The 27,761-nt window shown below is 44.8% G+C and overlaps 1 protein-coding gene across 3 annotated transcripts in view; it reads left to right on the forward strand.

Moving 5' to 3' along the window:
• The first annotated feature begins 15,361 nt into the window (after nt 1-15,361).
• The window catches only part of DLG5 (discs large MAGUK scaffold protein 5), a 219,561-nt gene continuing 207,161 nt past the window's right edge, over nt 15,362-27,761 (forward strand). For all 3 annotated transcript variants that reach the window (XM_044296449.1, XM_044296451.1, XM_044296450.1), the window contains exon 1: nt 15,362-16,160. In XM_044296449.1, the coding sequence (XP_044152384.1) occupies nt 15,863-16,160 (298 nt within the window). In that variant the 5' untranslated portion in view covers nt 15,362-15,862. The remainder of the gene's footprint in view (nt 16,161-27,761) is intronic.

Below are 27,761 nucleotides of genomic sequence, written 5' to 3' on the forward strand. Positions count from 1 at the left end.
CCGACGCGTTTCCTCTGTCACAATAGTGTGACAGGTTCATCAGGGGATGAAAACGATGTATGATGGCTTAATAGCCTAGCTAGATGCTGTTGCTGGTCATGCTAGATAAAGCAGACAGTCCAGAGTGGTGCTGGATACTGCTGCCCTTAAATACCCCATAGTTGGTTAAAAATTCCTTACCGGTGTGTATAATTGTTGCACACATCGCGGCGTGCGTTCCACATGGCGCCGGTTTCCTCATGGGTAAATGAGACGCATCCGCGTCATTGGATAGTATACAGGAAGTGTTTCGCCAACTGGCGACGTTACTTCCTGTATGTGAACCGCATCGTGGAACGCATCTTCAGTGGCGATTCAAAGTACCGGAAGTGACGATGCTTCCTGTGTATGAGACGCACATGGAACGCATCTCCGTCTATTTGAATCCACGAGATACTACACTTCCTATGTTTAATACATAAATATAGCGCACTTTTGATTTATATATATAAGGAACGCTATCAGGCACAGGCACAGTGAAGTATTCTCTCTGGATGTATAATTTAATATGGAACGCCACAATTAAAGATATAAACAGCTTATTTTGAGACATATTTGATAGATCTCAATAAGTATATTGGTATTTAATTATAAAAAGTATACCATTTAACCAACTATCGTCATTCCTGGGGATCAGTATAACAAGGTTGACCATATCTAAAATTTTAGGCGGGCAAGGTGATTCAAGGGAATGCTGTCTGCATATCCATTTGGCAGTCATCATTCAAAGATACCCTATATCACCCTATAATAAATTGTGTTAGACCTCTTGCGGTCAGATATCACTTATTTTCTAACGGATAGGTTTTCATATACACAGAGGTCTTACAAGTCTCTTTTTATGACAGGCAGTAACAATATATATAGTTAAATGAAACAACCAAAGGAGAGGATCTCGTTGAGGCCCAGTGGGCTCACAGTTTTTAATCTATGGGTCCACGCCGCCTCCTTTTGTAGGATCCTCCTATCCAGGTCTCCACCTCGAGGGGAAGGGCGTACCACCTCTACCACGCAGAAATTGATAACCTTGTCTACATTGTCATGAAAATTTCTGAAGTGTCGGGCAATGGCTGTGTCTTTTTTGTTCCTAATGTCCCCCAAATGGTCCCCAACCCTTCTCCTCCGTTCTCTTTTAGTTTTTCCTACATACTGTAATCCGCAGGTACAGTTGATCAGGTAAACCATTCCTGAGGTTTTGCAGTTTGCGAAGTCCCTAATTGTGTACATCTTGTTAGTGATGTTACTTTTAAAGTTTTTTGTTTGATGTATAAATGGACAAGCTACGCATGTACCGCAACGAAATGTGCCAAGGGGTCTTCTATCCAGCCAGGTACCTGGTTTAGGGATGGGAGTATAGTGGCTGTGAATGAATCTATCCCCGAGAGATCTTCCTTTTCTATATGTAATGGCTGGGTAACAAGGGAGCATGTCTCTTATGTCAGTATCCAAACGAAGCATTTCCCAGTATCTTTTTAGATTTCCCTGACCTCTTTGTTGCAATCATCATACGTTCCAATTATGCGAAAAAACGATTCTGTCTCTTTTCCTTTTTGGCCTTTCCTGGGATTAAGTAAATCTATTCTAGTGGCCTTCTCCGCTGACCTAAAAGCTTTATGTAATGGTTCATCTGGGTACCCTCTTTCATTGAATCTGGTTTTTAGATCCTTAGCTTGATGGTAAAAGTCATTTTTAGAACTACAGTTTCTCCGGATCCTCAAATATTGACCTTTCGGTATACCACACTTTAAGTTGTAGGGGTGGTGGCTCTCCCATCTCAGTAAGCTATTTGTGGCCGTAGGTTTTCTATAAGTTTTTGTACTTTATCCAGTGAGATGTACAGATCCAGGAAGGCGAGGCCCTTCTCATTTATCTCCGATGTGAAATGCAATGATAGCCAGATTATTAACCTGACTAAAAAACATCTGACTAATATAGAGCTGTCCGTTCTTGCCAGGGGGACGTCCTTCATACCCACCACTAGATATAATTCCTTCTCATGGATCAAAGATATTAATCTTTTTTGTCGTAAACTAAAATGGAAAAAATACTTTAAATCTAACGACGAGGGAGAAAGTCGGAGGTTGGGTATCAATGTGGAGGACGTCCACCTGGTGAGAACGATGACGGAACTCCTGAGGGAGAGTGATAAAAAACCAGGAGAAGGCCCCCATACAGATTTAAAATTAAAGAGCACAAGACTCCCTCCACCAATGGAAACAAACAGCATTGATCTGTTTCAAAATATCGTTACCCAGGAATTGGATAAATTGGAAGAAAGACAAGAGAAAAATACTCATATATCCAACCTGGAGCGCAAGGAAATAGAGGCAATGCTTAAAATTGAGAGGGACAAGGACATTATAATCAAGTCCTCCGATAAAGGGGGTAACTTGGTTATAATGGAACATCATGAATATACACATATGTGCTATGCAATTCTTAATGACAAAAAAGGTTATAACATATTGAAAACCGATCCCACAATAAATTTTTCTACCGATCTGGAACTACTACTCCTGGAGGCCCTGGAAGCCAAATTAATATCTAATGATGAGATGAAATTTATGCTTAAATTACACCCACAAATCCCCACCTTCTATACTATACCAAAAGTTCATAAGGGCTTGGTTCCCCTAAAGGGCCCCCGATAGTGGCCGGCATAAATTCCCTTACACAAAATGTAGGTACATACATCGACCACATTTTAAGACCCTTTGTCACATCCCTCCCTTCCTATATAAGAGACACATCTGACCTTTTGACAAAAATAGATGGTTTACATCTGGAAGAGGATATCCTGCTAGCATCTATCGATGTCGAGGCTTTGTACAGCAACATACCCCATGAATTGGGTTTGATAGCTGTAGAGCACTTTCTAAAAAGTAGAGGCACTCATTATAAAGCGCATAACCGATTCATACTCGATCTTATGAGTTTTGTCCTACGACATAATTATTTTTTATTTGACTCGAAGTTCTTCCACCAGCTCAGGGGCACAGCTATGGGGAGCGCTTGCGCCCCCACTTATGCTAATTTGTTCCTGGGCTGGTGGGAGGACACGGTGGTATTCACCGAAGGGAGCGTTTGGACAACCAGGATAGCCTTCTGGGGCCGCTATATCGATGACATCCTCGTTTTGTGGAGCGGCCCCAGAGGGCTATTCTCGGATTTTGTAACCGATCTGAATAAAAATCAGATCGGTATACGTTTCACATCGGAGATAAATGAGAAGGGCCTCGCCTTCCTGGATCTGTACATCTCACTGGATAATGGCAATATTAGTACAAAAACTTATAGAAAACCTACGGCCACAAATAGCTTACTGAGATAGGAGAGCCACCACCCCTACAACTTAAAGTGTGGTATACCGAAAGGTCAATATTTGAGGATCCAGAGAAACTGTAGTTCTAAAAATGACTTTTACCATCAAGCTAAGGATCTAAAAACCAGATTCAATGAAAGAGGGTACCCAGATGAACCATTACATAAAGCTTTTAGGTCAGCGGAGAAGGCCACTAGAATAGATTTACTTAATCCCAGGAAAGGCCAAAAAGGAAAAGAGACAGAATCGTTTTTTCGCATAATTGGAACGTATGATGATTGCAACAAAGAGGTCAGGGAAATCCTAAAAAGATACTGGGAAATGCTTCGTTTGGATACTGACATAAGAGACATGCTCCCTTGTTACCCAGCCATTACATATAGAAAAGGAAGATCTCTCGGGGATAGATTCATTCACAGCCACTATACTCCCATCCCTAAACCAGGTACCTGGCTGGATAGAAGACCCCTTGGCACATTTCGTTGCGGTACATGCGTAGCTTGTCCATTTATACATCAAACAAAAAACTTTAAAAGTAACATCACTAACAAGATGTACACAATTAGGGACTTCGCAAACTGCAAAACCTCAGGACTGGTTTACCTGATCAACTGTACCTGCGGATTACAGTATGTAGGAAAAACTAAAAGAGAACGGAGGAGAAGGGTTGGGGACCATTTGGGGGACATTAGGAACAAAAAAGACACAGCCATTGCCCGACACTTCAGAAATTTTCATGACAATGTAGACAAGGTTATCAATTTCTGCGTGGTAGAGGTGGTACGCCCTTCCCCTCGAGGTGGAGACCTGGATAGGAGGATCCTACAAAAGGAGGCGGCGTGAACCCACAGATTAAAAACTGTGAGCCCACTGGGCCTCAACGAGATCCTCTCCTTTGGTTGTTTCATTTAACTATATATATTGTTACTGCCTGTCATAAAAAGAGACTTGTAAGACCTCTGTGTATATGAAAACCTATCCGTTAGAAAATAAGTGATATCTGACCGCAAGAGGTCTAACACAATTCATTATAGGGTGATATAGGGTATCTTTGAATGATGACTGCCAAATGGATATGCAGACAGCATTCCCTTGAATCACCTTGCCCGCCTTAAATTTTAGATATGGTCAACCTTGTTATACTGATCCCCAGGAATGACGATAGTTGGTTAAATGGTATACTTTTTATAATTAAATACCAATATACTTATTGAGATCTATCAAATATGTCTCAAAATAAGCTGTTTATATCTTTAATTGTGGCGTTCCATATTAAATTATACATCCAGAGAGAATACTTCACTGTGCCTGTGCCTGATAGCGTTCCTTATATATATAAATCAAAAGTGCGCTATATTTATGTATTAAACATAGGAAGTGTAGTATCTCGTGGATTCAAATAGACGGAGATGCGTTCCATGTGCGTCTCATACACAGGAAGCATCGTCACTTCCGGTACTTTGAATCGCCACTGAAGATGCGTTCCACGATGCGGTTCACATACAGGAAGTGACGTCGCCAGTTGGCGAAACACTTCCTGTACACTATCCAATGACGCTGATGCGTCTCATTTACCCATGAGGAAACCGGCGCCATGTGGAACGCACGCCGCGATGTGTGCAACAATTATACACACCGGTAAGGAATTTTTAACCAACTATGGGGTATTTAAGGGCAGCAGTATCCAGCACCACTCTGGACTGTCTGCTTTATCTAGCATGACCAGCAACAGCATCTAGCTAGGCTATTAAGCCATCATACATCGTTTTCATCCCCTGATGAACCTGTCACACTATTGTGACAGAGGAAACGCGTCGGGATTTGGGACTGCCAATTGGGAGTCATTTTTTAGGGTTAGTATCCAGGGTACAGCCGTCGATAAGTGGGGTCGCTCCAATAGGGAGTGATACTTCTGCATTTAGGCGGGGGCCATCTCCACTTTTAGGCAGGGATAGCTATTTGTGTAGGGCTAGATCTCCCATTTTTTGCGCCCTAATATATCCCTTCTTTTGAACCCTGGAATACCTACAGCCGGAAGGACCATATCTCCAGCACGAACAAGACATCAGACGACCGGGAATCTGGGAACCTTGCGAATATCCGTCAACAAGCACCGAACGTCTGAATCGTGAGTGGTCGGATATGACCTAATATGTATTAATCATGAGTGGCCACATATGACCTAACGTGTAGTATATGTGTATCCGGAGTACTGTATACCCTATCTATACTCCGCTAGATTTATTTGCAGCTATCTAAAATAACATTTGTTTTTGTGGGAATTATTTTACTAATATCGTCATATAAAAGTTACGTTTTAAAGTAGGTTTAATACTTCAGTGATTTTTCAGTTTAGATACCTACTCAAATATGCATTTTACATTACTGTGAATTGTTACCCAGATATAGAATGGGAAACTGAAACCTCTACATGTCATAAAGGAAATAGGTTCTTGGCACTAACTAAAGACAATTACTGTACCTTTCCCAACTGGTTCAGGACCCGACTAGAGGGACGCCACACTAGACTTAGTATTAACCAATAGACCTGACAGAACAACAGATGTGCAGGTAGGGGGACACCTGGAAAATAGTGACCATAAAGTAATAACCTTCCAATTGTCATTCAAAAGAGCGTTTCTTCAGGGAGGAACAACAATACAAAAACTTTAAAAAAGCAACATTTAGCCAACTAAGAGAGGCCATAGGCCTAACTAACTGGGACAAAGTTTTAAAAATAAAAATATAGCCACAAAATGGGATATTTTTAAAAGCATCCTAAAATCTAATTGTGAGATATACATATCTTATGGGAATAAAATGGTGAGGAACAAAAAAACTATGTGGATAAATAGAAATGTAAAGAAAGCAATAAATGACAAAAAGAAAGCATTTAAATCACTAAAACAGGAGGGTAGCGAGGAAGCATTGAAAAACTATAAGGAAAAAAATTGAATATGTAAAAGACAAATAAAAACAGCCAAACTAGAGACCAAGAGATTAATTGCCAAAGAGAGTAAAACTAACCCTAAAATGCTCTTCAATTATACAAATGGTAAAAAGTATAAATCTGAGGGTGTCGGCACTTCACAGACTAATGACAGGGAGTTGCAGAGAGCGATGAGGAGAAAGGAAAGCTATTAAATATTTTTTTCTCCATTGTATTCTCTGAGGAAAATAAACTGTGAGATGAAATGCAGAATGTAAACGTAAATTCCCCATTAAAGGTCCCCTGTCTGACCCAGGAAGTAGTACAGCGGCATCTTAAAAAGATGAAATAGACAAATCGTCTGGACCAGATGGAATACACCCCCTTATCCTAAGAGAATTAAGTAATGTCATAGCCAGACCCTTATTTCTGATATTTAAGCACTCGATACTGACAGGGAGTGTTCCATGGGATTGCGCATAGCAAATGTGGTGCCAATAATCAAAAAGGGTGATAGAACAGAAGCTGGAAACTATAGGCCGGTAAGTTTAAGATCTGTTTTGGGTAAACTGTTTGAAGCAAATAACGCTATATTAGAATAGCTTTACAACGGATCGGTCATGTCAAACTAATTTAATCCGTTTCTATGAGGAGGTAAGAATTGACCGCAGCGAAACAATGGATGTTGTATATCATCTTGACTTCTCCAAAGCATTTGATACGGTACCGCTTAAAAAGTTATTATATGAAATAAGAATGCTTGGACTGGGAGAAAATGTCTGTATGTGGGTAAGTAACTGGCTCAGTGATAGAAAACAGAGGGTGGTTATTAACGGTACACACTCAGATTGGGTCACTGTCACTAGTGGGGTACCACAGGAGTCAGTATTGGCCCTATTCTCTTCAATATATTTATTATGTGTAAAGTAATTGACACGGAAGAGGACCGTATACAGCTACAGATGGATCTGGATAGATTGGAGGCTTGGGCAGAGACATGGCAGATGAGGTTTAACACTGACAAATGTAAGTTTATGCACATGGGAAGGGATAATGCAAGTCACCAGTACACACTAAATGGTAAAACACTAGATAACACTGACATGGAAAAGGAAATAGGAATTTTAGTGAAAAGCAAATTAGGCTGTAGAAATCAGTGTCAGGCAGCAGCTGGCAAGGCCAATAAGATAATGGGTTGCATCAAAAGGGGCATAGATGCCGGGGATGAGAACATAGTCCTGCCACTTTACAAATCACTAGTCAGACCACACACGGCGTACAGCTTACAGTTCTGGGCTCCTGTGAACAAGGCAGACATAGCAGAGCTGGAGAGGGTTCAGAGGAGGGCAACTAAAGTAATAACTGGAATGGAGCAACTACAGAACCCATAAAGATTATCAAAATTGGTGTTATTCCCTTTAGAAAAAAGATGACTGAGGGGAGATCTAATAACTATGTATAAATATATCAGGGGTCAGTACAGAGATCTATCCTATCATCTATTTATCCCCAGGACCGTGACTGTGACGGGGGACATCCTCTGCGTCTAGAGGAAAGAAGGTTTGTACACAAACATAGAAGAGGATCCTTTACGGTAAGAGCAGTGAGACTATGGAACTCTCTGCCTGAGGAGGTGGTGATGGTGAGTACAATAAAGGAATTCAATAGGGGCCTGGATGTATTTCTGGAGTGAAATATATTACAGGTTATAGTTACTAGAGATGGGTTGTTGATCCAGGTAGTTATTCTGATTTCCTTATTGGAATCGGGAAGGATTTTTTTTCGCCTAAAGTGGGGAAAATTGGCTTCTACCTCACAGGTTTTTAACAGGCCGAACTGGGTGGACAGATGTCTTTTTCAGCCTTATAAACTATGTATGTTAAAGCTGCTCCTTTTGTTATTTATTTATTTGCTGTACAAGTCAAAATGCTTCTTTTCTATTGTACCCAGCTGAATATTATTATTTTACTTTCACTGTACTATAGCAAGTACTGTGATCTGCAGCTGGTGATGCTTAGTGCCTGAGGACTCTTACAGTGACAGTTATAGAAAGTGACGCTTTTCTTGCAGAAGCATGTAGCTCCGCACGTCGCCAACATGCTTTTGCCCAGGAAAGATCTGTGCTGCATTCTAGGCGGGTTGACATTTCTTTTTCTCCTTCAGGCTTTATGTATTATACACACAGATAACAGTAGGTGGGGAGAGGAGAGAACTTCCAGTGAAACATAAATTTTAGTTTTGACTGACAAGAATATAACCAGAATGCTTGGATGTATAGGGAGAGGTATAAGCAGTAGAAAGAGTGAAGTGCTTATGCCGCTGTACAGAACACTGGTGAGACCTCACTTGGAGTATTGTGCGCAGTACTGGAGGCCATATCTCCAGAAGGATATAGATACTCTAGAGAGAGTTCAGAGAAGAGCTACTAAACTAGTACATGGATTGCAGGATAAAACTTACCAGGAAAGGTTAAAAGACCTTAATATGTATAGCTTGGAAGAAAGAAGAGACCGAGGGGATATGATAGAAACTTTTAAATACATAAAGGGAATCAACTCGGTAAAGGAGGAGAGCATATTTAAAAGAAGAAAAACTACCACAAGAGGACACAGTTTTAAATTAGAGGGGCAAAGGTTTAAAAGTAATATAAGGAAGTATTACTTTACTGAGAGAGTAGTGGATGCATGGAATAGCCTTCCTGCAGAAGTGGTAGCGGCAAATACAGTGAAGGAGTTTAAGCATGCATGGGATAGGCATAAGGCTATCCTTCATATAAGATAGGGCCAGGGACTATTCATAGGATTCAGATATATTGGGCAGACTAGATGGGCCAAATGGTTCTTATCTGCCGACACATTCTATGTTTCTATGTTTCTATGTGCTGCAACACCATCTACCAACTGATATCAGGTGTTGTGATGTTCAGTGTTAACCCTCATTTATTTTAATGTAAAGAACCATCTTTGCACATATATGGACAACTGTGAATAGATAAGGACTAGAACATATAGTATGGATACAAGAGTTTGCAACATGTGTCTTTAATCTCAAATAATCTAAAATACAGTGCTGATTACAATAGCTAATATGACAAAGCTTTATGATAGGAATATACAGTCTGTATCCTTCACTATGTTTAGCAAGCATCTGAAGAGCACCTGTCAGATGAACCCTATTAAACTAGGGATGGTACCTGGTAGGTTTCATCATGCTGACAAAAAATTATACCAGTTTTGTGAAGAATATATATATATATATATATATATATATTTATATTTATATATATATATATATACAGTATAGACCAAAAGTTTGGACACACCTTCACATTCAAAGAGTTTTCTTTATTTTCATGACTATGAAAATTGTAGATTCACACTGAAGGTATCAAAACTATGAATTAACACATGTGGAATAATAAGCATGGAGGAGGAGGTGTGATGGTGTGGGGGTGCTTTGCTGGTGACACTGTTGGGGATTTATTCAAAATTAAAGGCATACTGAACCAGCATGGCTACCACAGCATCTTGCAGCGGCATGCTATTCCATCCGGTTTGCCTTTAGTTGGACCATCATTTATTTTTCAACAGGACAATGACCCCAAACACACCTCCAGGCTGTGTAAGGGCTATTTGACCATGAAGGAGAGTGATGGGGTGCTGCGCCAGATGACCTGGCCTCCACAGTCACTGGACCTGAACCCAATCAAGATGGTTTGGGGTGAGCTGGACCGCAGAGTGAAGGCAAAAGGGCCAACAAGTGCTAAGCATCTCTGGGAACTCCTTCAAGACTGTTGGAAGACCATTTCAGATGACTACCTCTTGCAGCTCATCAAGAGAATGCCAAGAGTGTGCAAAGCAGTAATCAAAGCAAAAGGTGGCTACTTTGAAGAACCTAGAATATGACATATTTTCAGTTGTTTCACACTTTTTTTTGTTATGTATATAATTCCACATGTGTTAATTCATAGTTTCCATGCCTTCAGTGTAAATCTACAATTTTTATAGTCATAAAATTAAAGAAAACTCTTTGAATGTGAAGGGGTGTCCAAACTTTTGGTCTGCACTGTATATATACACAGTGAGGAACATAAGTATTTGAACACCCTGCGATTTTGCAAGTTCTCCCACTTAGAAATGATAAAGGAGTCTGAAATTCACATTGTAGGTGCGTTCCCACTCTGAGAGATAGAATAAATAAATAAATAATTCAGGAAATCACATTGTATGATTTTTAAAGACTTTATTTGTCTTGCACTGTTGAACATAAGTATTTGAACACCTGAGAAAATCAGTGTTAATATTTGGTACAGAAGCCTTTGTTTGCAATTACAGAGGTTTCCTGTAGTTCTTGACCAGGTTTGCACACACTGCAACAGGGATTTTGGCCCACTCCTCCACACAGATCTCCGCTAGATCTGTCAGGTTTCGGGGCTGTCGCTGAGCAACACGGAGTTTCAGTTCTTTCCAAAGATGTTCTATTGGATTTAGGTCTGGAGACTGGCTAGGCCATTCCAGGACCTTGATATGCTTCTTATGGAGCCACTCCTTGGTTATCCTGGCTGTGTGCTTCAGGTCATTGTCATGTTGGAAGACCCAGCCACGACCCATCTTCAATGCTCTGACTGAGGGAAGGAGGTTGTTGCTCAAATTCTCACAATAAATGGCCCCATTCATCCTCTCCTTAATACAGTGCAGTCATCCTGTCCACTTAGCAGAAAAGCACCCCCAAAGCATGATGTTACCACCCCCATGCTTCACAGTAGGGTCTGTTTCCACACCCCTGTGATGATGTCACTACTAGAGCTAGGAGGAGTTCTCTTCCCTGTTTCTCCGCCTCTGTGATGAGGTCTTTACTTTTGGTTTCCTTCCTCCCAGCTCCTCCTCCTGTGTTTGATTTCGCTGCCGTTAAATCACCCCTCCTCCTTTGTAGAGGTGCGGATTATACTCTTCATTTTGAGCTGTATCTCTCGCTTGAGTGTCTTCACCTGTGTTACTTCTCTTTACTGGATCTGTGTCCTGCTGATGCGAGTACTTCAGATATCGTCTGCTGACTTCGGATCTGTTTGCACTGCGGCTGCAGCACCTCAGTTAAGTGTACAGACATTGTGTTTATCTGTTCTTTGCTGACTGGATCCGAGGCGACCCCGGTTCCGTCCTTATACTGTGCAGGGCACCGGTGGCCGTGCCACTTCCACTATTGTAGGGGTTTCAGTGGTCTTCAGCCTTAGGTACGCGGGCATGTCTCGATCTACCATTCGGATCCGGACATGCGCATAGCAGCGTAGGGAGAGCTTTTAGGGTCTGGCAGGGGTCACCCTTATTCCTCCCTAGAGTGGGTCCGTCAGTTGTTATTCTCTGTGTACACTCTTGTTGCTCATTTACAGCCGTGACAAGTTTAGACCAAAAAGTTCTACTTTGGTCTCTACTTTGGTCTCATCTGACCACATGGATCATCCAGATGGTCATTGGCAAACTTCAGACGGGCCTGGACATGTGATGACTTGAGCAGGGGAACCTTCCGTGCAATGCATGATTTGAAACCATGACGGCGTAGTGTTCTACCTACAGTGACCTTTGAAACTGTGGTCCCAGCTCTCTTCATTTCATTGACCAGCTCCTCCCTTGTTGTTCTGGGCTGATTACTCACCTTTCTTATCATCAGTGATACCCCACGAGGTGAGATCTTGCATGGAGCCCCAGTCCAAATGAGACTGACAGTCGTCTTTAGCCTCTTCCATTTTCTAACAATTGCTCCAACAGTTGATCTATTTTCACCAAGCTGCTTGGCAATTGTCCCGTAGTCCTTTACAGCCTTGTGGAGGTCCACAATTTTGTCTCTGGTGTCTTTTGACAGCTCTTTGGTCTTGCCCATGGTAGTAGTTGGGGTGGACATGTGTCTTTAAAGAGCTCAGACAGTCGCTACTAAGTTAGATTAATGAGTGGAGTATATGTGAACTTTTTAAAGGCACAGTAAGGCTCCATTCCGACGTCCGTAGTGCAATGCGGATCCGCAATACACCCCGCCTGCACCCCCATAGAAATAAAACACCCAAAAATCAATAGCATAAGTATCTCACATGGAATCATCTGTACAACTTCTATACCGCTTAAAAAGCTAGGCTTGCCCCGTGAGGAAGCGCATAGCGAAACGATCGTCGGGCGGTACGCTCCAGACTGGGTCAGTAATTTAGATTTTTTTCTATGACTTCTATTAGCAGCATTACATTTGGGTGTGCATAGGTACATCACCGCCCTTCACGCTTTAGTGTTGAGCGGAGAATTGCAGTATATGGACACATGTTTGCTATAAGTGAGCCCTATGTGATGATGCTGCTATTTGTTATTACACTAGTCCAGGGATGGCCAACCTGAGGCTCTCCAGCTGTTGCAAAACTACAACTTCCACCATGCCATGCTGTAGGCTAATAGCTGTAGGCAGTGTGGGCATGCTGGGAGTTGTAGTTTTGCAACAGCTGGAGAGCCTCAGGTTGGCCATCCCTGCACTAGTCCCTTGATGTCTGGAGCTCATTTTTATTGTCATACTCCAGTGTTCTCATGTCTGCTGCTTTATGTATTTTATATAATTATTGTGTTGTTTTATGTGGTCTTCGAATAAAGTATTAAAGTTTATAATATTTACTTGCGTGGTAGCTTTTTTAGTGGTATAGAATTTGTACCCCCATAGAAATGTCTATTCTTGTCTGCAATTGTCTGAAAATCTATTTTCTTGTGGAGCTGCGGACCGGAAGACCGTGGTCGCGCTTCGGAAATGCGGATGTGGAGAGCACATAGTGTGCTCTCCGCATCTCTTCCGGCCCCACAGAGAATGAATGGGTCCACACCTATTCTGGATAAATGCGAAACGGATGCGGACCCATTCTACGGATGTCTGAATGGAGCCTAACAGGTCTTTGAGAGTCAGAATTGTGGGAATGCTCCTACAATCTGAATTTCAGACTACTCCATGATTTCTAAATGGAAGAACTTGCAAAATCGCAGGGTGTTCAAATACTTCTGTTTCTCACTGTATGTGGCACTGTATTACCCTGCATGTTCTGTAGCGCTGTATGTAATGTTTTCCAAGTATGTCTTTAAAGGTTTTGTTTTTTTGAGTGAGCGCTGCCTTCTCTGCTCTGTTTACCTGCTCATCACTGCAAATGCTACGACGATCAGGTGAACAGAACAGAGAAAGCAGCTCTCATATGAGCGCAGCCATCTCTTCAAATAGCTGATTGTCGGGGGTGCCGGAGGACCCAGGCTGATCTGATATTGATGACCTATCCTGAGGATAGGTCGTCAGTAGTAAAAAGAGGACAACCCCTTTAACAGTAGGAGTGGAGGGAAGGGGGGGGGGGCAATTTCAATATTTGACTTGGACAGCAGAAAAGCTAGGTGCACTAGCGCTGAGTGAAGGGGGGGGGGGGGGCAAGCTCAACTCTTGCACCAGGGCCCACAAGCCTTTAGCTACGCCCCTGCAGATACCAATGACCTATCCAGATGATAGATCATCAGTAAAAAACTCTCTGAAAAACCCTTTAACTCCTATTTACATAGGCTGAGGATCAGGACAATTATTGGGGATGAGCATTCATACAAAAGTTTGTCCATGATAATTGGTCCATAAGCCAATGAGGACCTGAGGAATGAGCTCATTCACTCGGTAATACATCTTTTATGTGGCACATTAAATCATTGTTTGCCGGTGTAATCAGGTATATGCTGCTGACAAATAAGAAAACTGCATGAGGATGAAGGAGTCCAGTATCTGTCTGCTGTGAGCCTCCCCAGGTAGTAGAATTATATCCACTATGCAAGGAAAAGGGTATTTGAAGCTTTGTGTTCCACCTCTTGTAGCTACCAGTAATGTGCTAGGCCCCTGGCATCGCCCAGCTGGAGACTACTCTGCTGTGGGAAACAATAAAAAAACATGAGGGCAAGAGGAGGTATGGTGACACCTGTGACAGGTGTTAGAAGGTCTGAAAGACTGACTGCACATGAGTGATCTGACAGCCTCTTTTGGTTTCACTTTGTCTGTGTGTTACTGGTATGTCCACACCTCCTGTTCAGGTGTGGATCATGTTACCTTTACCTCCCCCTATTTAATCTGACTTTACCCATCACTCCTTTCTCTGGATAGCTTTATTTGGTTTTGAAAGAGCTGGAGTGTGGTTCTTATTGAAGTCCTGTTCATCCATCATCCTTGTATCCCCCCCCCTTCCCGGTTGTTTACTAGGCCTCAGCGAGATGCTGGGAAGGAACTGGTTTTCTCTGCCCTGTCATTACCTTTAGTGCATCAGAGGGTCACCAGGGTTTTCTAGGTTCCTGTGTATGGGCATCTCTACCATCGAGAGGTGCCCATACGGATAGGAGTTAGGGCCATAAGCAGGGTTTTATAGGTGGTGACCCTTTTCCTTCCCTAACAGTGAGGCCTAGTGTCTTTCCCCTTCCTTCTTGTTGTCTTTTGGTGTTCTCCCCTACTACATCCGTGACAGGTATGTTATCAAGTAGGGGCTTTAATAATGCTTTCTATTTAGGAAGTCATGCCTTTGTGCCTTATAAGACCACGGAGACATAATAGAGAAGGCTACATCCTTCATGATCCCATCACTTACAGAGATCCCAGGATCTGCTATGGTCCAGAGCTGCATTCTAAATTCTGCATGCTTTAGTGCTGAAATTTACATAGATGAAATACCAGTATGTTGTAGAATTACAGGCAACCTTGCTAATATGCCCTATCCTCCTAATAAGTCTTCAGGCAAATGCATATGGGCCAAAGAGTGGAGTGCAAGCCTTCTCAGCTGTTCTTCCAGTGGTATATCCCTTTAAGCAATCCTGGCTTTATCTACAGTGTGAACTATACTTCATTTCTGACTTTTCAGACTTCCTTCCCTAACTTGTCCCCAGATGTGAAGTGACAGAAAGAAAAGTGAACTATTATGTCTAAAAGCACAATATTAAAGGTGCAGAAGGAAGATAGGAGCTAGCGCTGTATGCTCTGCTAGGGAGAAGGGGAGGGGCCGAGGAAAGAGGAGGAAGCCACAGACACACGGAGAGAGGAGGGGACAAGGGAGGAAAGGACTGAGGGAGAGCGGCACATCGTTATGCCAGGGGGAGACGGGTGAGAGCAAGAAGTTGTGGGGCAGCAAAGTAAGTAGAAGAAGAAGAAGCAGCCCCTTGTGAGGGGGGAGCCGCACGGAAGACGCACTCCTTGTTCAGTCATGTAGCAGGACAGAGGCTGACTGTCTGCCGGCCGGAGGAGGAGGACGCTGTTTCTTCTGCTCGCCGTTGCTGACTGGAAACAGTTTGGAGGGAGAGGAGCAGTGATAAGGTTGTGAGGTGAGGCACAGCATGCAGCCTCGCAGCCCTCCCCAGCTCAGCAATATGGCTGCTGCTGTTGCTTGCAGGCTCGGTGCAGGCAGAGGGTGCATGAGGGCAGGATTGTGCTCAGCTCCTATGCAGGCTGCAAGCTGGAGCTTCCTGCTGGGCCTATAACTCCTCCGAGAAAAGCCCACAGACTTAGACAGGAGGAGGGAGCTTCTGACGAGTCGGCTCTTCTCAGGCTTCAGGATGGAGCCCAAGCACAGGGAGTTACTCCAGCAGTGCCACCAAAACCTGGTGGAGTCCGTCAGTGATGCAGACAGGTTGCTGAACGTCCTGGAGGAGGCTGGCACCCTCACCCTCAGGGACAGGCAGGAGCTGGACAGTAGTTGTACCACTCACCAGGATAAAGTGGACCTCCTGCTCAAGATGCTACTTGTCAAGGAGAAGGACCACTTCCAAGATCTGAGGGTAGCGCTGGAGAAGACTGAGCCCCATCTACTACCCATCCTCTACTTGAACGGCTTGGGAAGTGAAGACACTGCAGGTGAGATTATCTGGCCCAGTCCCATAGGTATACTGGGCGGACTGGGGGCCAGTGACTTATGGTCTCTGTGTATAACTGTGCACAGTGAGTCTCCCCAACAATACAAACGTTCCTTCTTATCTGTTTGTGGAAAAGCTGGGTGCCAACCATTACGTCTGCCATTGCCGCCTCGACAGCTATACAAGAGTCCTGAAAGGTGCTGTAATGCTGCCATATTGGTTGTCACCCAGCCTTCCCAGGCTGGATAGAACTTCAAATAACTTAAACGGGCTTTCCAGGAAAAAATATATGTAAAACAGCTCATCAGGCTGAAAATGAAAAGAACTGGTCCGTTGTACAGCGAGGCACATTGACATATAATGGCGTCTGTCAAGGTTTGTAGTGATTTAAAGGCTTGCTATGCTTGCCATCAAAAGCAGCAAAACTGCTGTCTGATCCCCCGGTGGTGGTGCTGAGCAGAAGTGTGAACAGAGCCTGAGCTGTTCATTTTGATGACGCTCAGCATACTGTTAAAAACATCTGGAAATGTCACATTACAGTGGTACTGGGTCACTTCTGCCGTGTATTGGTTCATGTGCCACACACAGGGGTATAGCAAAACTGGTGTAAAGGAAAAATGGCTTAGTTGCCCACAGCAACCAGTCAGATTCCACCTTCCATTTTCCGAAGGAGCTCTGAAACATGAAAGGTGGAATCTGATTGGTTGTTATGGGCAACTAAGCAAGTTCTACTTTCCATCGTTTTTTATAAATCTTCCCCCTTGTATTCATAAAGTGCAACGTTTTGTGATTATTGGCAATGGTTTTCCAATACTGTTCAAAGCAAAAACGGGTCAGGGGGTTGATCTCCCTATTGTTTGGTGTATTTACACTAGAATCGATCATGTAACCCAGCAGTATTCTCAGAACAAGGAGGAGGGAGCTGATGGATTACTCTGGGCGCCACCAACCACCGGTATTGTGCTGTAATCGGACGGGCTCCGTCTGTGTGAACATGTCAATAACGTTTGTTGGCAGTGACCAGGAAGTGCTGTGTTCCATGCTCTGATTCCTTGTCTGTGGGGCCCCCCATGTTCATGGATATACAAAGAGGACACGTGGGGAGCAGACTGTGACACAAGTAGAACAGTAATGGCCTATCCTCCTGACTAGGGATGGATGGGGTCTGACATGCCGCACCCCCACAGGTCAGCTTGTTGCTTCAATGTAAGCACTATCCTGAGGACAGGCCGTCACTTAAACAAGGCTGGACAACCCCTTTAGGCCAGGTTCACACGTGACTGTATAGCGTTTCTGCTTGTAATCTGCAGTGAAATCCGCTGTAGATTTGAAGTCGTCCACACAGGTTAATTTCTCTGTGCACTTTTCTTCTGCCACGTGTGATTGAGAATTGCTATAAACTCACTGGAGCACATTTGCGGCTTTCTATGCCAGTCTTCGTGTCCCCCTTGCACTGCCGTAAGATTTGACTAATTTGTGACGAAATGTTCCGCTCGTCATAAATTAGGCACGTCTATGGCAGTCCTGTTTCCAGGTGTAAATTTGCTCGGGCCAGGATATGCCCCTTATCCAGCCCAACTGCTGAACATGGCATTCGACTGGGCATGCAATTAAATATTGTCGCACGGCTGGTTAAAAAGTTGACTTGCAACTATTTTTTAGACTCAGATAATCGCAAGTCCCTTAATAAATGACCCCCATTCACTTTTCTGGTACTGTACAACACCATGATCCTACAGTTTACTTATAAAATGACATAGAGACTTAGGTTAGGGTCCTTATACGCGGGCAGTTTCACACCAGATTTTGCACCGATTGGCACTCCCTTTTACAACACCTGATTCAGATTGAATGGGGGGGGGGGGAGCAGAGCATTATCACAACGATTGTTAACCCCTTTCCCCATACATATTGTCGGCAGTACACAGGACAATGGGGGACATTTATCAAAACCGGTGCAAAAGAACACTGGAAAACCAATCAGATCGATTTCTCAAAGGACCTCTGAAAAATGAAAGGTGGCATCTGATAAATCTCCCGCTATCTGCTACAGTTTCATTCTTGGATACAAGATCAGATTTGCTGACAAACTAGCGTTTGCTCCTCGACTATTCGGCAGGGACCAGTGATCAGAACAGAGATCTTCGGCCCATGCTTTATCCTGTGCTGTATTCACAATGCTGCAGACCTTACTGGTGCATGGTCAGGTTAGGCTACTTTCACACTAGCGTTCGGGCGGATCCGTTCTGAACGGATCCGCCCATAATAATGCAGACGGAGGCTCCGTTCAGAACGGATCCGTCTGCATTATATTAGCTAAAAAAAGCTAAGTGTGAAAATAGCCTGGGACGGATCCGTCCAGACTTTCAATGTAAAGTCAATGGGGGACGGATCCGCTTGAAGATTGAGCCACATTGTGGCATCTTCAAACGGATCCGTCCCCATTGACTTACATTGTAAGTCTGGACGGATCCGCACGCCTCCGCGCGGCCAGGCGGACACCCGAACGCTGCAAGCAGCGTTCAGCTGTCCGCCTGTCCGTGCGGAGGCGAGCGGAGCGGAGGCTGAACGCCGCCAGACTGATGCAGTCTGAGCGGATCCGCCTCCATTCAGACTGCATCAGGGCTGGACGGCTGCGTTCGGGTCCGCTCGTGAGCTCCTTCAAACGGAGCTCACGAACGGAAACCCGAACGCTAGTGTGAAAGCAGCCTTATCCATCTGAAATGTTGTGTATGACCTATACTAAATCTAGATGTTACCCCTTACCTTATAGCAGGTAAATCCCTGCTGGCATGCATTCTACTGTACTTTCTTGTGGACTCCACGTGTGAGCATGGCTTGTGCCCTTTGAATTAGAGGAGCTATGCTAAGTTCTTAGGCGTTTGTGTGTCAGCAGGCTTGTCGACGGTTTCCAGTGGCAACAAGCAGATTTATGAATTCAGCTCCTGCCTGCTATTTACCATCATTACAAGATAAGTAATCCATCGTAGGCAGTGTGTAGATTGTATACTGGAGAAATAAACCTTAGCTCCTCTGTTTTTTTTGTTCCTTGAATCACAAATAATTGCCTTTTCTTTACGTTTTTAAGCATTTTGTCATCCAGTATAAATTGAAGGCGGTCCTGTGACCAGATGATCTGTCTGGCAGTACATTTTGATTTTTACACTTTAGGCTACTTTCACACGTTTTGGGCGGATCTGTCATGGATCTGCAAAAACAGATCAGTTACAATAATAAAACCGCATGCATCGGTCATGAACAGATCCATTTGTGTTATCTGTAACATAGCCAAGACGGATCTATCTTGGTCTGTACGCCATTGAAAGTCACAGTACAGACCAAAAGTTTGGACACACCTTTTCATTCAAAGAGTTTTCTTTATTTTCAGGACTATGAAAATTGTAGATTCACACTGAAGGCATCAAAACTATGAATTAACACGTGGAATAATATACATAACAAAAAAGTGTGAAACAACTGAAAATATGTCATTCAAAGTAGCCACCTTTTGCTTTAATTACTGCTTTGCACACTCTTGGCATTCTCTTGATGAGCTGCAAGAGGTAGTCACCTGAAATGGTCTTCCAACAGTCTTGAAGGAGTTCCCAGAGATGCTTAGCACTTGTTGGCCCTTTTGCCTCCACTCTGAGGTCCAGCTCACCCCAAACTATCTCGATTGGGTTCAGGTCCGGTGACTGTGGAGGCCAGGTCATCTGGCGCAGCACCCCATCACTCTCCTTCATGTTCAAATAGCCCTTACACAGCCTGGAGATGTGTTTGGGGTCATTGTCCTGTTGAAAAATAAATGATGGTCCAACTAAACGCAAACCGGATTAGGGCTGCAACGATTAATCGATGTAATCGATTATAATCGATAACTGGATTCGTTGTCGACGAATCCAGTTATCGAATAATCGCCGATTCGTTGCTATGCGGGCGGGCGGTCACTGCATCTTTATTCTACCTTTTACAATGACGCTCCTGTAACAGCCAGGCAGAGCGGACGGCGGCGTAACGTCACTTACTCATGTGACACGCCTGCTCCGCCTCCTTCATTCATGAAGTGTGCGGAGCAGGTGCGTCACGTGAGTGAGTGACGTTACGCCGCCGTCCGCTCTGCCTGCTACTGGAGCGTCATTGTAAAAGGTAAAATAAAGATGCAGTGATTAGTCCGACTAAGCATCGGGGCCGGGGCTGTTATGGGGAGGGGGGAGGATCTGTCTATGGCACTGCTATGGGGAGGGGGGTCTGTGTATAGCACTGCTATGGGGAGGGGGGGTCTGTGTATAGCACTGCTATGGGGAGGAGGGGGTCTTTGTATGGCACTGCTATGGGGAGGGGGATCTGTGCACTGTTATGAGGAAAGGGATCTGTGCACTGTTATGAGGAAAGGGATCTGTGCACTGTTATGCCCATAACAGTGCACATATCCCCCTCTCCATAACAGCGCCGCCCACAGATCCCCCTCTCCATACCAGCGCCACCCACAGATCCCCCTCTCCATAACAGCGCCACCCACAGATCCCCCTCTCCATAACTGCGCCGCCCACAGATCCCCCTCTCCATACCAGCGCCGCCCACAGATCCCCCTCTCCATACCAGCGCCGCCCACAGATCCCCCTCTCCATACCAGCGCCGCCCACAGATCCCCCTCTCCATAACTGCGCCGCCCACAGATCCCCCTCTCCATAACTGCGCCGCCCACAGATCCCCCTCTCCATAACTGCGCCGCCCACAGATCCCCCTCTCCATAACTGCGCCGCCCACAGATCCCCCTCTCCATAACTGCGCCGCCCACAGATCCCCCTCTCCATAACTGCGCCGTCCACAGATCCCCCTCTCCATAACTGCGCCGTTCACAGATCCCCCTCTCCATAACTGCGCCGTCCACAGATCCCCCTCTCCATAACTGCGCCGTCCACAGATCCCCCTCTCCATAACTGCGCCGTCCACAGATCCCCCATAATAGTGTGGTCCACAATTTGTTTTAATATGGCCTTTGAACATAATTTTTCAAGTAAGATCATATAAACCTCTCTGTTTTGTAATTTTGTCGTTTTTCCCGATTAATCGTAGAAATTAATCGGCAACTAATCGATTACTCAAATAATCGTTAGCTGCAGCCCTAATTGTGGCAGTGAAAACGGATCCGTCCCCATTGACTTACATTGTGTGTCAGGACAGATCCTTTTGGCTCATTTTCATCAAGCGGACAGCAAAACATTGCAGACAATGTATTGGTGCCTCCAAAGCGGAATGGAGGCAAACTGATGCATTCTGAGTGGATCCTTATCCATTCAGAATGCATTAGGGCAAAACTGATCCGTTTTGGACCTGCTGTGAGAGCCCTGAAACGGATCTCGCAAACGGAAAGCCATGATGCTAGTGTGAAAGTAGCCTAATGTGTGCATGGACAGCCTGGTCCAGAGATGGGCTCTAACTGTCTGATATAATCAGTGACTCAAGGAGGATGAGAGTTGTTGGTTTGCAGTGCGCCGTCTGCACTTTGATTGACATGACCAGGCAGTGAAAACATCATCATGCTGGACCCTGACCAGTTTCATAGGTACAAGTCTGCTGACAGATGCCCCTTAAGATTTTCCTTCACTGGAGCTAAGGGGCCCAAACCAAGCCCTGAAAAACAACCCCATAGCATTATTCCAACAAACTTTACAATTGGCACATTGCAGTCAGGCAAGTAATGTTCTCCTGGGATTTGCCAAATCCAGACTTGTCCATCAGACTACCAGATAGAGAAGCCTGATTTGTGTTTTCACTGCTATGTTGTGGCAGGCTTTACACCCGTCCATCTGACGCTTGGCATTGTGATGTAAGGCTTGCATGCACCTGCTCGGCCATGAAAACCCATGCCATGAGCTGTAGGCGGACAGTTTTTGTACTGATGTTTATGGCAGAGGGGGTTTGGAGCTCTACGGTTATGGAGTCAGCAGAGCGTTGGTGACTTTTATGTACTGTGTGCCTCAGCGACCTTACTTTGTAAATCTGCATACGGGTGGATTTTCGTGTGGCCTTTTTTGCATTTCTGCACCAAAAACCGCATGTGTTTTTTCAGGTGGATTTCTGACATTAAGGCCTCTTGCACACGACCGTTGTGCTCCTGTGGCTGTATTGCGAGCCACATACGGCGGTTCTGCAACATACGGGCCACCGGCTGTGTGCATTCTGCATCACAAATGTGGACCCATTCACTTGTATGAGTCCACAAATCCGGAGGTGCGGAAAAGAAACATGGAACAGAACATGCCACCGTTCCACAAAAAAAAGTACTTGTTCTATCTTTTTGTAGAATGGACGGATCAAGGACACATTCAAGTTGAATGGGTCTGGATCCGTCCCGGCCGCCGCACGGACGTTGCCCGGACGTTGCCCGTGCATTGGGGACTGCAAATTGCGGTCCCCAATGCACGGAACGGAACCACAACGGCCGTGTGCAAGAAGCCTAAGGGTGGGTTCTCATCATGTTTTTCCCATTTGTTTAATGTATACAAAAAACACATACGTTAAACGGATGCCTCAGACTGATGCCATACATTGCCATCCGTTCATCATAGAGGTACATTGTAAAAATAAAGTAGTATACTTCTTTTTTTTTTTTTTTTTTTTTTAACCGGACTCTGCAGGATACAAGAATGTGGTGTGCTGTGTTTTTGTATTTTGTTATATTTTTAAATTTTATATTTTTTTCTTCTAACATATACGTCAAACGTGAAAAGGGTGAAATCAGCACAAAAGACCTGCACCGAGAATTGATATGCTGTGGATTTCAAATCACACAGTGGGTCAATTTCTGTACAGGAAACGTGCGTAATCCCCAACATGAGTCGCCGGGGTTGTAATAATACCACTCATAGTTGGTGAATCGGGAGCGAAGAAATGTCAAGAACTGACTTATTGGTGACATGTTATTAAAGTACCGTGCTTGAGTTAATTCTTCCACAAATGTCTGACTGCATGGCAATGGACTGAAAAAGAGCTGTTGCATTGTATTTTTTTTACTTTGTGGTTTCAGCCATAGCAATGTGCCCCTGCGCATTGGGATGTGCTGACTGACCCCCTTTTTCTTTGCAGTTTGTACTGGCGGTGTGGCTGCCTCCCCAGTCGTGCACTCCTGACCAGCCTGTCTGCCCCATAGGCTGATTTTAATTAGTGTGAGTATATCGCTTGGCCTGCTCTCCCTCATTCACTGGCAGCCATTTGGCACCAGGAGCGTTGTGCAGTGGGCTTGGCATGCATGTTGGTACCTGCATTCCCTGGATTTAATGGAGGTCATTTTGGCACCAAAGATGACAAAAATCAAGGTGGGCCCAGCATGCATGTGGAACCTGCACTCCATGAATTCTATGGTATCTGTCATGGCACATAACAGGTAGGATTTAGTGTTAGGCTCCCGTCTTATAGAGATCGCTTTGACGTGTAGCAGACAGGCCCAAATAATTTTGTACAGAATGCATTTGTCAAGCATCTCTAATTTACATAATAAGCGTAGCATTAGAATACTTTTTTGTACTTTATTTGGTTTGCAGAGTGCTGTTGCGTTGTATTTTTTACTTTGTGTTTTCAGCCACATGAGCGTGCACCTGCGCATTGGGATGTGCTGACTAACCCCCTTTTTTTTCTTTGCAGTTTGTACTGAAAGACGTGCCTGAATTCTAGCTCACTGTCTGTAAGTCCTCATGCACACGACTGTATGCATTTTGTGGTCCGCACCAGCCGTGTCGCACGGAGATATGGATGCACACAGCACATGGAGTGCTGTCCTAATTTTTTGTGGCCCCATTGAAGTGGTCCACATCTGCTCCACATTTTATTCTGATCGTATGTGTAACAGAAATATGCTTGTGTGCATGAGGCCTCGGTACTTTTAGGCTAGTTTCACACTAGCGTTCGGCTGTCCGCTCGTGAACTCCGTTTGAAGGGGCTCACGAGCGGACCCGAACGCTTCCGTCCAGCCCTGATGCAGTCTGAATGGATGCGGATCCGCTCAGACTGCATCAGTCTGGCGGCGTTCAGCCTCCGCTCCGCTCAGCAGGCGGACACCTAAACGCTGCTTGCAGCGTTCCGATGTCCGCCTGGCCGTGCGGAGGCGTGCGGATCCGTCCAGACTTACAATGTAAGTCAATGGGGACGGATCCGTTTGAAGATACCACAATATGGCTCAATCTTCAAACGGATCCGTCCCCCATTGACTTTCAATGTAAAAGTCTGGACGGATCCGCTCAGGCTAATTTCACACTAGCTTTTTTTTTGCCAATATAATGCAGACGGATCAGTTCTGAACGGAGCCTCCGTCTGCATTAATATGATCGGATCCGTTCAGAACGGATCCGATCGAACGCTAGTGTGAAAGTAGCCTTACACATGTAGATAATTGGGAACGAAGCAGACGCTCCCGATTACTGTCAAATCATCATTTCCATGCATCAATCACCTCCATGGTATTGGGACAAGCGATCAGTTCTCCCCATAGAAAAGCATTGTTCCAGCGCAGCAGATCGTTGTGTAGACAGTACTGTCTGCTGCACAGGAACAGGCATTCTGAGTGTTCATCGGGTGATCACCAGAACAAGCGGTTATACAAGCGGTCCGTGTAAAAGGACCTCTACATATACGCCTGGTGCACAAAGCCGTGACCATGTGTCTATGTCATATAACTTTGTAATTCTTACAGGGCAAACTGAAACCATCTGTACGTTTAGCAGACTGCTTGCAAATGCTGTTTCTGATCTCTTTTTCACACACACAGGGTAAAAATAACTCCTTAGTGAGCAGACATTTAGGAACAACAGGCGGGTCAGTGCCTCGGTGATGCCTACATTCTTGGAAATGGAAGGAGTTAACGACATAGTATACGTATGCAGTGCTTGTGCCAGGTCTGTCTACCGTACTGAGGAGTCGCTGTGTGAAGTCACATCTCATCTCCATCTACAGTTTGGATTGATAGTCCCTTCTTGTAGCAGACGCTCTGCGTTTTAGTCTAGCTGGGAAGTGCTGACACTACAGCCTTCAGCTAATGTTTCTTTAGTGAACAGACAGAGGGGAATGTGGCAGAGCGCCAGTGTAGTGTTCTAGGGCCAGCAGGGTGCAGAGGTACCCAGCTTCCTTATGTGATGCCGTAAGGTAAGCCTCTTCAAATTCAAGTTCCAGAAAGCGCATACGGTGAAACCTCTTTAAGCCCACCACCCACATTTGCACAGAAAAAAAAATATTTGCAGGTTAAAGGTGAGATGTCTGTCTTGACTTTACGTTGTGCTGTTCCTCAATTATTCCTGCTGACTGTGTGTTACTACTGGGGATGTCCATGCACAGTATGACACTTTTAGGGGGAATAATAGAAGCATGTCACAACATATAGTCCTAAGAATAAATCCTCTAGAATTGCTGTTACATGGAGAATACAAGTCATTACTGAAAGAGACATGTCAAGATCTGCGATGGAGTCAGCAAGGCCGTAGTCCCCCGGCATGGCTCCTATCTGATTTGTGCTCCCAGCATGGCTCCCCTCCTCATTTTATCCCATGGCCGGTTCAGTGCAGCATGACATGGCTTGCCCCTTACCCTTCACCTTCCTTTCTATACCTTCTGCTCCAGTTACACAGTGCAAAGTGGCAGCTTCAGTCCGGTGATGGAAATTGTGTGTGTGTGTGTGTGTGTGTGATGGAAATTCAGTGTGTGTGTGTTTTTTGTTTTGTTTTTTTCCCCCCAAAGGGGTTCCCATTAAAAAGTTAGCTCATAAGTTACAGAGTAGGGTCACGGAGCCTCAGCATAGTCCATAAAAGTCGCCAACACTCTGCTGACTCCAGAACGGCAGAAATGTAAACCTAACTCTAAAAACTGTGCGATGTTAGCATGGCCGAGCAGCTGTATGCAAGCCTTACGTCACCAAACACAATGCCAAGCGTTGGATGGAGGGGTGTAAAGTATGCTGCCACCAGACTCTGTGGAGTGGAGAATCACTATCTGACAGTTTGATGGATGACTTCGGATTTGGCAAATGCCAGGAGAACGTTACCTGCCTGCACTGTACAGATGTAAAGTGTGCCACAGGAGGGATAATGCTATGGAGTTGTTTTTAGGGCTTGGCCGAGACCACTTAGTACCAATGAAGGGAAATCTTAATGCTTCAGAATTTCAAGACATGTTGGACAGTTGTATGCTGCCAAGATTATGGGAAAACTTTTCTGTTCTAGCATACCTGTGCCTCAGTATAAGGCTACTTTCACACCTGCGTTCAGGTGTCCGCTCGTGAGCTCCGTTTGAAGGGGCTCACAAGCGGCCCTGAACGCAGCCGTCTGGCCCTAATGCATTCTCAGTGGAGGCGGATCCACTGAGAATGCATCCACCTGCCAGCGCTCAGCCTCCGCTCCGCTCAGTGAGCGGACACCTGCAAGCAGCGTTCGGGTGTCCGCCTGGCCGTGCGGAGGCGAGCGGATCCTTTCCGACTTACAATGTAAGTCAATGGGGACGGATCCGCTTGAAGATGACACCATATGGCTCAATCTTCAAGCGGATCCGTCCCCCATTGACTTTCAATGTAAAGTCTGAATGGATCCGCTCAGGCTACTTTCACACTTAGAAAATTTTTCTAAGTTATAATGCAGACGGATCCGTTCTGAACGGAGCCACCGTCTGCATTAATATGAGCGGATCCGTTCAGAACGGATCCAATCGAACGCTAGTGTGAAAGTAGCCTAAAAAGTAACGTCCATAAAGGCATGGTTGGGTGAGCTTGCTATGAAAGAACATGGCCTACAAAGAGCCATGACTTTGTTGTGCTGGCTGTACTTGCCTACCAGCATCTCACCACCAATGGTGGGTACTCACAGTCAGCGGTCTGTGCTCCCAGCTCCTTCCTCTTTCTGCACAGTGGGCATGGCCGCTGGAGCTCTCACCACTCACATGAGGCCAGTCTGGTCTCTAAATTCCTGCCTGCAGTTCTCTCTACCTGTAAGGGTTGTGTCCTCTCTGGTTCCTAAGGGGCCAGTGCACATCTTATTTAATCACCAGCCCGTGACTGCTTTATTTAAAGGGGTTGTGTAAGAATGGTTCTGGGAATGGGTTGTGTCTCAGACCTCAACCCCATCGGACACCTTTCGGATGAACTAGAATGGAGATTGCAAGCCAGGATCCCTTATCCAATATCGTTATTTGACCTTACAAATTATCTTGTGGATGAATGGGCATGCAATCCACAGATGCACGCCAAAATTTTGTAGAAATCATTTCCAGAAGAGGTAAAGGGAAACCTGTCATCAACTTTATGCTGAGGTCACTGAGAGCAGCATACAATAGTGACAGAAATGCTGATTTCAGTGGGGTGTCACTCATGACCTAAAAGTAAGTGGTTGCAGAGAACCAGCATCATGCAGCACAAGCCTTGAAAAGAGTCAAACCTACCTGAGAAGAGTCCTGGTTATTCATAATCCGCTGCTCTTCCTGCCCATTTGCTGATGATTGTCAGTTCTCTCCTAGAGAGAAAGGGAGAAAATCTAAGTAGAAGACTGTCAGTCATCAGCAGGTGGGCAGGAGAGCAAGAATTCATGAATAACCATAATTCTTCTGAGGTGGCTGTGACTCTTTTCCA

This window comes from Bufo gargarizans, chromosome 6 (genome assembly GCF_014858855.1).
Source record: "Bufo gargarizans isolate SCDJY-AF-19 chromosome 6, ASM1485885v1, whole genome shotgun sequence".
Classification (NCBI taxonomy): Eukaryota; Metazoa; Chordata; class Amphibia; order Anura; family Bufonidae; genus Bufo; species Bufo gargarizans.